The sequence below is a fragment of the Pleurodeles waltl genome, chromosome 6 (genome assembly GCF_031143425.1).
Source record: "Pleurodeles waltl isolate 20211129_DDA chromosome 6, aPleWal1.hap1.20221129, whole genome shotgun sequence".
NCBI classification, from domain to species: Eukaryota; Metazoa; Chordata; class Amphibia; order Caudata; family Salamandridae; genus Pleurodeles; species Pleurodeles waltl.
Window position 1 is genome coordinate 363950353 of NC_090445.1, and position 13279 is coordinate 363963631.

The 13279-nt window shown below is 44.8% G+C and overlaps 1 protein-coding gene across 1 annotated transcript in view; it reads right to left on the reverse strand.

Moving 5' to 3' along the window:
- Window positions 1-326: 326 nt before the first annotated feature.
- LOC138299741 (immunoglobulin superfamily member 1-like) overlaps window positions 327-13279 on the reverse strand; it is a 301153-nt gene continuing 288200 nt past the window's right edge. Inside the window, exons 9-10 of the mRNA XM_069238265.1 lie at window positions 11496-11548; window positions 327-5510 (exon numbers count right to left, since the gene is read on the reverse strand). Coding sequence (XP_069094366.1) covers window positions 5421-5510; window positions 11496-11548 — 143 coding nt within the window. The 3' untranslated portion in view covers window positions 327-5420. The remainder of the gene's footprint in view (window positions 5511-11495; window positions 11549-13279) is intronic.

A 13279-nucleotide genomic window follows, 5' to 3' on the forward strand; every position in this document is an offset into this window, starting at 1 on the left:
TACTCTGGCTGATAATTGGCTGGAGGTGTGTCTCCATTATTGGACTGATGCCTCGATCCACATGGGCATCGGAAACTGACGACCAGTGGCTACCAGTGTGCGCTGCGACGGCTGATTGGTCCCTCAGCTCTGCTGCCAATAACGCAGTCCGTCGACACACTTCTGCTAGACAGTAAAATTTGCTATAAAGCTCATTCTGGCGACCAAGCCCTTATGCAGTAGCTGTTCCTCAGAGATCACTAGACACCTGCTTCTCTTTCCACAGCTGATTTTCCTGTATCCTAAGTGAGCATCTAGACGGAGAAACAAATGAAAGTGCCGCTTCTCCAGTTGTATTTGTTTTTATTGTGATCTTTATTTATGATTTTCACAGAATATAAACAGAAGGAATATGACCTGCACAATATAAAAAGAATAATGCCAAATATCCTTGAACCCCACCCCTGCAGCCCCCCAAACCCGTTCCACTAACAGAACCTTCTAGTGATAAAACATATGATGTAATATGACGCTGCATAGTTCGGGGGAGGTTTGACTAGCGCAGCACCTTAAAGGTCCATTTAGTGGAAACATCACAAAGGCTGTATGTAAGGTGCCTGCTGGGCAGCGCTCAGCAAAACAGCCACTTTGCAGGCAGTCCATGCTAAGCATTCTATTACCCTCCCCGTCCATGGCCTCATGTACCTTGGGCTCGCAGTGCTCAAGGCCATATATATAATACCTGTATGCACCTCAGATGTCAGGTGGTCCCTCTTCACCAAAACATTTTCCATTTCATTACAAACAGACAGGGTCGGTCAGGCTGGCAACAAACTAGGTATAGCGCTGCGTCCTCTGAGAAACATGGCACTTGGCAAGGACTAGAATAAACTTTCTAAAGGGCTTTTCTTGGCTGGCGCAAGACAAGTAACCTGGCATCTGATGTTGTCAGTAGGAGCAGCAGACACTCACACTAAGAATGGCATTAATTTCAATTCACAACCTTATGCCAAACTTTCTGAATTTATGGGCACTAGCATAGCATGCGCCTGAAATGAGCTTCATCTGCTCCACAAACCAATCCACGCGTGCTATGACTGTAATAGAGGTTGATCCAGCAGGGGTAAGTTAATTTGTTAAGAATCTTTCATAAATCAGTCAATGGCAGTCTATAGCCCGATGACCAATATCAACTGCATATCTAGCCTGAGCATCAATATTCTCCTGCAGAAAACAGATCATTAAAAGAGAAGAGAAAGGAGTGACCACCTTCTTGCAGCATTGAGTCCAAGGGCTCAGAAACAAAACCCAAGCTATCCGTCTCAGTAGCCTTTGGCCTGGTGTATTGCATTCTGGTCAGCTACGAAGTTCCCAGCAAAGTCTTGATATTTTCCATAACCAAACATTTCCCATTCACAAATAGATCACCCAAATGCTGAGTTTCCCATCCACACGGGGACACATAGCTAGCCATGTCCCTGTAACAGACACTCGTAGCCTAGCCAATCCTCAGTCTCACTGTAGGGACTGCACTATGCCACACATCTAACCAGTGACATCTACTACCAAATACCAGCAGTGCACTTGGCAAAAAGGCACCTTATCCACCTATATGAGATAGTTATCATAATCACCTGCACGGCTCGAGTGAGGGCTCAGACATCTTTCCAGGGACATGTGCATCGGAACCCAATCAAGGAACCAAGGCACTGAGTGCAGTAACTGGACAGCCACAAAATGTTTAACTAGATCATGAGCTGACAGACATCCCTTGGGGAAGCTTCAGGTAATGGTTTACACAGAGGAAAACCTCTCAGGGGCAAGGATGGTACATTAGCACAAACTTACAGTAATTTATGTGCTACACTGTGTGTTAGATTGTCCTCCCTTACTCTGGTGAGGTTCATACTGCGATAAATTTAGTGTCAGGAGACCATTTAAAGGGAAGATTAGCTATCATTGAAACATACAAAATAGACAGAGGCAGGCCATTTGATTGGCCACAATCTATGTAAGACCTCCTTAAACTGATCCATCAAAATAAATACCAGATTAATATTCTCCCTTAGGTCAGTTAGACAGAAGAGCATATTGTCAGCGAAACATGAGGGCAGGGACACTACTCAGGACAACAATACCGGACTCAAGTATGCCCCACTTGATTGTTGAATCTTTGAGCAAAGTGGGCCTCTCTATATGGTTCCCCACTGCAAAGAGAAGAGAGAAGAAATATAGCCGTCGGGAAGCACTCAGCCCGTATAGAACTGGTATACAAATCAGTCAAAAATAAGATTGATGATATCAGAATGACTGTTGAAACTACCCCAGATTCATACGTTTCAGCAAACCCGGATGAATGTTCATGAGACCACATCAAACACCTTCTCAGGCAGAGAGGTGAACTCGCAGACACTCTGTACATGACCTTATACAACCAGCAAATATTCCTCTGCAACGAACATGTCAAGATGTCATTGGACTGGTCCAGGTGGAAAATCTCCTTCATGAGGATGGCCTACCCAAGGTCATTGTGGCAATTTTCTTGCTGTCTACTTTTATGAGAGAAAATGGCCTGTACGATCTTCTTCACTCTGGCTTCCTTCACTGCTTGAACAGAACTGTAAACATGAGTACCACGTGCTGAACAGCATTCTTAAAAGCCTCCAGGAAATTTGTCAACGGGGTAACACACACGCCTTGCAGAACTTGACAGGCAGTCTATTTGACAATTGGCCCTTCTCTTCCTTGAGGCTTGAAAGAGGAGTCATGTTCTCCTCAACAGTCTGGGGGCATCCAGGGACCTTCAGCACATCGCATTATTCAGAGGGCAGTCGAGGAATTTCAACCACAGTCAAATAGGCACTGATTGTGTGTACAGCTTCTCATAAAATGTCAGAAATGTTATTCTGCATTTATTTCTGTATTATTTCTGCACTGTGCTAACACACCAACATTGTGCTTAATCTCCAGATGCCCAGCCTCAGTCCACATCACTCATTCCAAAGATGTCTCTATGTAGTCTGTCAGTGCATATCTCCTAGTCAGAAACTTCTTACTCATAAATTTAATCTCACGAGCAACTGTGGTGCAACATAGCTCTCTGCCCTTAGATCAGCTGTAGCATATGAAGTCCTTTGATGGCATCATGCTTGCATTCCACAACCTTAAGAGTTTCTTTAGTCTTGGCTAAATTCTTACGTAAAGAATGCAAAATAATCCCTCCAAGGAAATGTGGCTACAAAGCAACCCACATTACTGACAAGGGTGTGTCTAACACATCATTACAGCTAAAGAAAGCTTTTATCTCACCACGAAAGGAAAAGGAACAACCATTCATGTATGTGCATCTGGCTTCAACCTCCATTCTTTACATGTGAAGAACTCACTTGCAAAACTGAAGGAGAACTCCACTTGCCCATATCCACCATGGTGCATGGGTGTCCCCTTCACCTAAAGCATGATGTCCATAAAGATCAAGAAATATTCATTCGTAGAAGTATAATCATGCACAGTACAATAAGATGAACATTGTCTCTCTGTCAGATGAGAGGATCAACATACATCTCTGAAGTCATGTCAGCCAGGCTTTATTGTCAATAAAATTCATAGAAAGTGCTGTAGCTCTCATGGTGAACCTGTTCAAAGACAAATCTACAATACTGTTTACATGCTTCAACTATGAGGCACACTCCAACCCTGACTATGAGAAGTTATGAATGTTGAAATCTGGAGCATATACACTCCTTAAGGTAACCTTGCTTCCATATGACCTACTCAAAACTATTTTGTATTTACCCTCTGAATATGAAATGGAGTGAACAACCATGAACCACCCCCGAGTACAATGAACCAAAGACTGCACTCCCAGGAACTGCTAAGGAGGAGAGGTAAAACTGTGCTGGCCCCACAAAACACCTGTGCCATTTATGGAGCAAGTGCATTTGGTGCAGCTAGGCTACATACAGCGCAAACATGTCAGGAAAAGCCACAATCTATCTATCCTAGCTCGATCCCACTGCCTTCCAACCAACGGATAAAAGAAACTGTGAGGCCCTGCTAATGCAGTTAGTTTTCTGCAATGTAGTGCTTGCAGACAAGGCCTTATATGACTCTGATTCTTTATGGTATTACTCAGAAGTTAATATCTGAAGGAACAGCATAATGTTCCATTCTTTTCTGGGTTTTGCCTAGCTTTGCAGTCATGAAGGCAAAAACGCCTTTACAACTTAAAAAAATGACCAAAACCCTAGAAGTCTACAGGAAGAAATGCTGAAATTAGCCGCTTTCGCAAATCATGGAAGGAACTCAGCTTGCACATGACCTCGCAGCACCTCCACGTCATATGAACTGACTCTGCAGTCAAAATAACAAAACAAGCTATGCTAATACCTATAGGTCTGCGTCAGAATGCTCTGAGTCAGATCTAAGAAAAACACCATAAATTATCTAGTTAACTAAGACACTTTAATAGCATTTCAGTGTCACTGGTGTGCCCCTAAGAGTTAAACCTCAGGTAGCTGCATAAATAAAGTAATCACAGCTGTGTGGAAGGCAAGTACTTTTTAAAGGGAGCACACAACTTTTGCCTAGTCAAAATATCCTAACATGTGGACAGAGCCAAAGCCCCTCTCCGGTGATACCTACATAATTGTCTGAAAACAGCTGCTCTATCAAGCTAAACCATAATGTGGAGCGAACCATAGAGTGTTCATACATGTGTGAGTCTGCAGTGGAAAATGTGGTCCTGCTAATCATATGATATCACATCCTAGCCACACCTTTCACTCATACATGCAGAATTTAAGACATAAAGCCCAGTCACAGACAGATGTATCCTCTTCGAGGCAGTAAACAATCGCTGCCAGGCACTAGTTTGAAACCCTGGATGGGACAACAACAGGTACCCCAAGGCAGAAACTATCACCATCATCAGCCCATACACACAATTGAACTTCTCTGCCCTGGGTCAGACAGTTTGCAAGTCTGATGCAAATAGAAAACCAAACATGCGCAGACAATTCTTGGAACTGATAAATGCCTCACACCACCCACAACTTGAGAACAATTGAAGGAGATTGTACATAATTAGATGTGGCTGGTTGTAGTTTGGCAGTTAGTGAGAGTGGCTGACCTTCACTGGGTTAGGTTGGCAATCAGTGGGTGCAGTTGACAGTCACTGGGTGAGGTTGACAGCCAATGAGTGCAGTTGACAGTCACTGGTTGTAGGTGCAGGTCTGATCATTGCCATGCTATATAATATTACATTGTGGTTTTATATAAACAATCTGAAGCCAGATTCTGTCTCAGGCGCGGAGACTCAGGCGGACATGTTTGGAGTTAGCGTCTTTGATGAGTCACTAATATTTTGGAAAATGTTCGCATTGACTCTTAAGGAAGGTAACAGGAAATTAGGACTCCAGCAAACGTCTCTCGACACCTTCTTAGCAGAAAATCTCAGTGGTGCTGCCCAGCCTGGAATGAGATGATCCGAGCGTCGACCACGTCAGGGACACATACGCGAGATCCGTGTCCTTGGGAAAAGAAGAAAATCATTTAAATTCTAGCCAATTGTCAAAGAGTCCAGAAATAGCTTGCTGTTTTATGCCCCCATCGTTCACCCAGTACGTGGGGATATTAGGTTGAATTAAGTAGCTTAAGAGGATGCATACTGTAGTAATTGAATCATCACAGATCAAACCAAGAAGCGGACGACAGAGGCTGGTCTGGGACACCACCTGCAGCCAGTGGTGGCAGTGGCCCGGCACAGGTTCAAAACCAGTAGTATATCCCACTTCCCATGTACCACTGTGAAGGCCACTGTACTCAGATGGTCAAATGAACAAAAGCACCTGTGTCACAATTTAAGAAATCAATGCATTTTTTTCTACATTCATAGTTGTTTTTATTTATATGACGAGAAGGTATCCCCGATGCCTCGGTGAACCTATATTAGCTTAATCTTGGAAGAATGTATATTTTGGTAGTTAACTATGGCACTTCTTAACTCGTATACCCCTCAAACCCAGAACCAGAACAGTGCCTAGGAAAGTGTTCAAAATGTAAACTGCAGATTAATTCTCATTTGCCTTTCACACAAAAGGCTCAAAATCTTTAGAATAAAACGCAGACACTGTTATATAATAATATCATTAACACTTATTACTCTACTTGCATGGATGTACTTTCCACCCCCATGACAATAACATTTTGAAAACAATTATGACCACACTATACAGTATGCGCCTTATGAGAAAATACCTCACACTACTTCATGTGTGCCACAAATAGTACTTTAGGTATTTTCATGTTTGCTGTGCCTCAAGTGCAATCACGTAGTTTAGTATCAATATAAAATTTTATCAACATCTTTCTTTCACTTTTCTTTGACATATCCTTTAGCCATCTCTTTTTCTTTTCAGCCTTGAAAAAGTCCACGGCCTGCATGCCTGTAAAGGGGCGAAACGCATGCTGGCTGAGCTCTGATCCACCCTGTCAAGATGGTAAATAGGGGCTAAATGTACATAACAAAATACAAATGTAAAATTATATTGATTGTGTTTAATTAATATAATGAAGAGGGTTTCTTCTTAATGTTGATTTAAAAAGTTCAGTTTTGACAATCTTTTATTACAATGAAATTTGAATCGTTTGTGTAATAGTAAAATAAACATTGATCTGTATTTTACAGTTTGAATACTTGTGTAGGCACTTCCAACTTTTCTCCCATTGTTGTATTTATGGTGGGGTTTCCTATTTAAGTGACCACCTCGTACCCCAAGAAGTGATGTAGTGCTAGGTCAGTAGGAAACCAGTTGCGACTCTGATGTGGCTGGCTAAAAGCAGACACTACCAATCATAAGGTTATTGGTTAGTCTATTCATGTGGAGAACCAAATGCCTGTCTAGGTGGATGAACATGCATACCCTTGTGCCTCCATAAATGTGTGCCCACTGTGTACATTGAAGGTTTGACTCAATGTACAATCTTGGGCATGTCATGCTCACCGCAGTGCCATGCACTTGCCCCGCACTTTGAGGCTATGTCTTATTCCTTAAGCACAGTGTCCTACTGCTATGGAACCTGAAGTTGATGACTGGTTGGTCATGAAATATCAGGATCTAAGGTCGAGTGCGGCATTCTACTTTCTTCAGAGGACATGTGAGAAAGTATGCCGCACTTGACAGGATAAGGTAGAACAGTTAGGCCCTCATTATGAGTGGCTCTTTGCCAGGTGTGATATTTATTGCACTTGATAAATACCTTTACCGTGGTGTATGTTATTTTTCAGGCATGATAAATAGCACATATTCTGAGTTTTTTGGGAATAACAAATGGATTTTGGTACATACTACAGCAAAATTAGCATGTCACAGTAAATGTAGTGCTCTTTCCCTGTTAAATTCCAGCAGGTAGAACCTGTCAAAATGTAATGAAGGGTGAAGCATTTTACATACGCAGTAATTACTGGGTGCAGAAAATACCACACAACTCAGAATCCGGACACCAGACTCGAGTCACTCATAATCACACTTTAGAAGTGAAAAGATGGAGGGGGTGAAGGACTGAATATTTATTTTTGCTAGAGACGTGCTTGAAGTCCCTTAGGTGACACCAAGACATCCTATAATAAAGCACGGGATCCTCACAGTTAACTCAGTTTTCACTCTTGCAGAACCCAATGCATCTTCATGTTGACGAAGTTGAACAGATCACTAAAGCTGTAGGATTGAGTGGCCCCATTATTCTCTTCCTTCAAAGAAGATGTATATTGCTCTATGAATGACAGCAACTCCTCTGCCCTACTGGACAACCTCGCCAACCTCGGCTTCAAGCAACTGGTCACCTCGCCCACCCACTCAGCCGGTCACACACTCGACGCCATCTTCTCCTCCAGCAACCACATCACCTTCACTCACACCACCGAACTCCACTGGACCGACCACCGTTGTGTTCATTTTTCCTTCCTGTAACCCACCAGCCACCACCAACAGCTCCGGATCCCCCACCGCAAGTGGAACAAGATCTCCAAGGACCAACTGATCTCCAACCTCGCCCACGCCCTACCATCCACAACCAACGACCCCAACACCGCCGCCCTCAACCTCAAACAGTCGCTTGACGACTGCGCCAACACCCTCGCCCCACTCAAGAAAACCACCATCACCTGCGCCAACAGGAAAGCTCCCTGGTTCACTGCAGACCTTCAGGCCTCCAAACGAGAATGCCGGAAAGCCGAGAAGATCTGGCACCAAGACTATTCAGAAAGCAATCTCAACGCCTTCAAATCAGCCATCTGCAAACACCACCAGCTCATCCGGTCCACCAAAAGATCTTCTTACAAAGAACGAATTGACAACAATGCGCACAAAAGCAAGGAGCTACTCAGCGTCATCAAGGAACTCACCAACCCCAAGTCCTGCTCCGCCGACCCACCCCACTCGCAAGACCTCTGCGACTCCCTCGCCACCTTCTTTCACCGCAAGATCACAGACATCCATGGAAGCTTTGCACCGCTGTCTCCCACCACCACCACTACCAAGGTCGACCCCTCCGGGCCCTGCTGCACCAACGTACTGAGCCCCTGGACCCCCACCAACGATGAGGAAACCACCAAGACCAGGAGCACCATCCACTCCGGGTCTCCCGATGACCCCTGCCCTCATCACATCTTCAATAAGGCCAGCCAAATCATCACCCCCCAACTCCAGACCATCATCAACAGCTCCTTCGAGACCGCCATCTTCCCGGAGAGCTGGAAACACGCCAAGGTCAACGTCTCCCTCAAAAAGCCCAAAGCCGACCCCGAAGACCTCAAAAACTACCATCCTATCTCCCTACTCCCCTTCCCTGCGAAGGTGATCGAGAAAATAGTCAACAATCAACTTTCCCGCTTCCTGGAGGACAGCGACTTACTCAACGTCTCCCAGTCCGGATTCCGCAAAAACCACAGCACCAAGACCGCCCTCATCGCCTGCACCGACGACATCAGGAACAGGCTCGAGAAAGGTGAAACCATTGCCCTCATCCCCCTTGACCTTTCCGCAGCCTTCAACACTGTCTGTCACCACACCCTGCACACACGCCTTTTTGATGCTGGAATTTGCTACAGAGCCCTGGACTGGCTCACCTCCTTCCTCTCAGGAAGGACCCAAAGAGTGCGCCTCCCCCCATTCCTGTCTAAGGCTATCAAGACCAGCTGCGGAGTTACACAGGGCTCCTACCTCAGCCCTACCCTCTTCAATCTCTACATGGCTCCGCTCAACCAACATTGTCCAATCCCACGGCCTCAACATCGTTTCCTATGCCGACGACACTCAGCTCATCCCCTCTCTCACAAAGGACCCCACAACCGCTAAGAACAACCTCCACACCGGACTCCACACCATTGCCAGCTGGATGAAAGCAAGCCGCCTCAAGCTGAACTCGGAAAAGACCGAGAACATCATCTTCGGCCTTGGAGAGATCAGCATGGGACGACTCCTGGTGGCCTGACACTCTGGGGTCGGCCCCAACGTCAACCACCCACGCATGCAACCTCGGCTTCATACTGGACTCTGCGCTCTCTATGACCCAGCAAGTCAACGCCATCTCGGCCTCATGCTACAACACCCTTTAAATGCTCTGCAAGACCTTCAGATGGATTCCCGTGGAAACCAGAAGAACGGTCACCCATGCCCTTGTCAGCAGCAGACTGGACTACGGTAACACCCTCTACGCGGGAACAACAGTCAAACTCCAGAAGAAACTCCAGCACATCCAGAACGCCTCATCCTCAACCTCCCTCACCAAGAACACATCTTAGCCCACCTCAAAGGCCTCCACTGGCTACCCGTCAACAAAAGGATCGTCTTCAAACTCCTAATCCACGCCCACAAAGCTCTCCATGACGATGGACTTGTCTACCTCAACGAGCGTCTCAACTTCCACGTCCTGACACGCCAGCTCTGCTACGCCAACCTCGCCTTTGCAACCGTCCCACGCATTCACCGTACCACAACCGGAGGCAGATCCTTCTCCCACCTTGCTGCCAAAACCTGGAACACTCTGCCCGTCAACCTACGTACAACCCAGGACCTCCTGACCTTCAGGAAGCGCCTCAAGACCTGGCTCTTTGAACATTAGTACCCCCAACAGCCCTCCCCCCAGGGCCTTGAGACCCTTCCGGGTGAGTAGCGTGCTTGACAAATATCTGATTGATTGATTGATGAACAATTCATTCCTGCACGAGGAAGATTACTTTCTTGCAGGGACTGTGGAATGAGAGTACAACCCAGCCCATTGGAATTAGTGGGAGATTTTAGAACTTGTAAATTGATCTCTCTCGAGTGAGCCTCTTCTTAATACGCTGGACGCTGTGTCAGAATATCTTTTACATGGATACTGACTGACATAACAACGGTGTCCTAAATATCGGTTGCAAAGATATTGTCCCAATGGATGTAATTTTTCTATTATCAATGCCAATTATATTTAGGACACACTATCCTGACAAAGCTATTCTGGTACCATACTGCAATGGTTAGAGGTTTTTGTTGGTCCTTGAAGTTAACTAATGTCATATTTGCCTGGGTAATGGGGGTTAGGGAGGAGATTCTAACATGATTTTAACATGATGATGGATTCTTCAAGTCCTTTATCCTTCATAAGCCCCTTTCAGAGAATGTAGAGAGTGGTTAATATTACTCCAGTACTACATTAGTATACTCGATTAGGAAAGTAGGTCTCCACACAAGAGTAACATGCCAACCCTCAAATGTTTCATGTCAGATGGTCACAGTGACATCTCACAGCACCACCTTGAAGGGTGATGGATGTTTTCCCACCAGGGAACTTTGATACCCCTAATCTCTACCAACAACACTAAAAATAAACTGACTGTTATTTATTTCCGTGTGTTCGTTGTTTAGTTTGACGGTCATGTACTAATGTGACTGGATTTTTTGCCGGCCTGCTCCAGAGCCCATGCACAAGCGGGCGAGAAGTGGAGATGGTGACTTTTCAGTCTCACTTAGCTTCCTACACCTGTTGGCTGGGTGAGCTTTTGATCAAGGGATGAGGCCACTGCTCTCACACAGAAGACGGGTCTAGGCCTCCAGCTCCATAACTGCAAGTGCCACAGGTCAGTCAGTGTAAGGTGTGAAGGTGATGCACATTAGCTAACACACCACTTTGGATGCACCTGAAGCTATGCAACCCACTTTATCAAAAGTGATGAGAGAGTCTGGCCATTATACGAGCTGTAGGTGGCATGCTGGAGACCATAAGTAAGAAGAGATTTGGAAGCTCCTGTAATCTGGATGACAAGCGATTCAGGTCATAGGCAACGGTGGTTGAAACCACAATTTCTGTGGGAACGACCCAAGAATCTAAACATGTAGGAATGGAAGGAATGGGAATAAACAAACTAAAACATTTGCTGTTTTACACAGAGGAACTCCTTGAACATGACAATGTGCCAGAGAGCTATCAATATGGGAATTTTCTTCAATAGCATTAGTAACATAGATTTTACTCACGTCCTTAGGGGCCGATGATTGCACCGATGTGTCGTCACACACAGAGGCGGCACCTGTGAAAAGAGAAGATGTAAACTGCATACGATGAAAAATAGGTATTGGTCCTGTTTGCGATTTGGCTGTGTTGTGCCTTACTAGTGTGACATGCTATGTTACTCCATATTATCGTATTTGTATCATATGTGAATGCTATATTATGTTATCAATATTTATCTAGGTTAGCGGCATGTGGCATTGAGAGGGAGCGAGCGCCGTTTCTCTCCTGTACCTGAGAATTCTCTTTCTTAACCACTGTTTATTTTTCTGCAAGTTACACTTCCTAAACAATTAAGGAATACTTTTCACAAATTTTGGAGGCTCGTTGGTCTGTGGTTCTGCTTTACATAACCCACAGTTGCTCTTTCTGCAGCTCTCAAACAGCCCTAACTCTTGTCCCAGCAAGAAGGCATTCATTTGTGTGATTTAACTGTGGTAACAAAACAACCTCCCAGAACGATGTCCAGTAAGCAAAGCGCCCAGTGTGTTGTTTCTACAGTAGGGGCACATAGCAGTGTGAATTTAGTGACGTAATAGCATTTCCCATTGTGATATTACATCGCTGCCCAGTTTCCAAGGTTCATGTGCTGCTCCAGTCCAATTTTTTTCATTGAAATCTGAGATGTATGGTCGTGGTTTATAGCAGAATAAACAAGAGTACAAGTCCCACAATTCAAAGAAAAAACCTGGACTGGACCAGCACATCAATCAAGAACATGAGAAACCTGACTGGGCTGATCTCACTGCAGTAATGGCATCTCTCAGTGAACTTGAATTATTGAAATGAAATATGATTTACAAAGTGCTGGTGCTAGTCTATACTACATCAAGGGATCGAAAAGTTATGCTGTTTGAAATATCCATGTTTTTATCTTTTTCTTTAAAGGCCGTGTAGTCAGCAGTTTTATCTCCTAAGAAAGTGGATTCTACAATTTAGCAGATAAGGAACTTCCTCCTTGTCTGCACTCCATGATCGTGGGGACCACCAAAAGTCCTGTATGCCAGAGCGAAGATGGTAGTTATGGAGAGAGCCGGAAAATTTCTTCGGAATGTACATTGGATCCGCATTGGTAACATCTTTGTGCTTAAAGTGAAAGACTTTGAACATGATCCGCTTTTGCACCGGATGCCAGGGAAGCTAGCTGGGAGTGTTGAATTTGGTACTGTGGAGGGCCTAAGTATAGCAAAATTAGTAGTCTAGCTCGTAATATACAAGGACTTGCCCTACAGTTTGACGGTAGGAGTGGGAATCAAAGGAAGAATTTTCCAAAGAAGACGAGTATAGAAGAGCAGGTGGCAGATACCTAAAGATATCAGCAGTAAAAGAGAGAATTGTCAAATACAATACGTAGATTTCTTGCGGAGCACGCATGTGTATTGGAGGATCCTAATTCCTCCAGCAACCACTGCGGTATCTACAATAGGGTTTGTTTGCCAAAGTGTAAAACCAATAATCTGTGTATCATCAGCATAGAAGGCCTTGTTAAAACCAAATGATCTTAGTAAAACAGTCATTGGGGAGTTGTACACTTTAAATAGAATAGGGTGTGCACGCAACCCCTGACGGACTACGTAACTAAGAGAGAAATATGAAAACTAGTCAGGGGTGCATGAAACTGTCTGCTGTCTCTGCGCTGACACACAGGTTCAAAAGTCGGTCAATTTACTGCAGTAGTATCATCTCCCAGTGTGTTGATACAGCAGGCAGGGCAGTTCCTGGCATGATGTCGCTGCACTGTGAACATTTA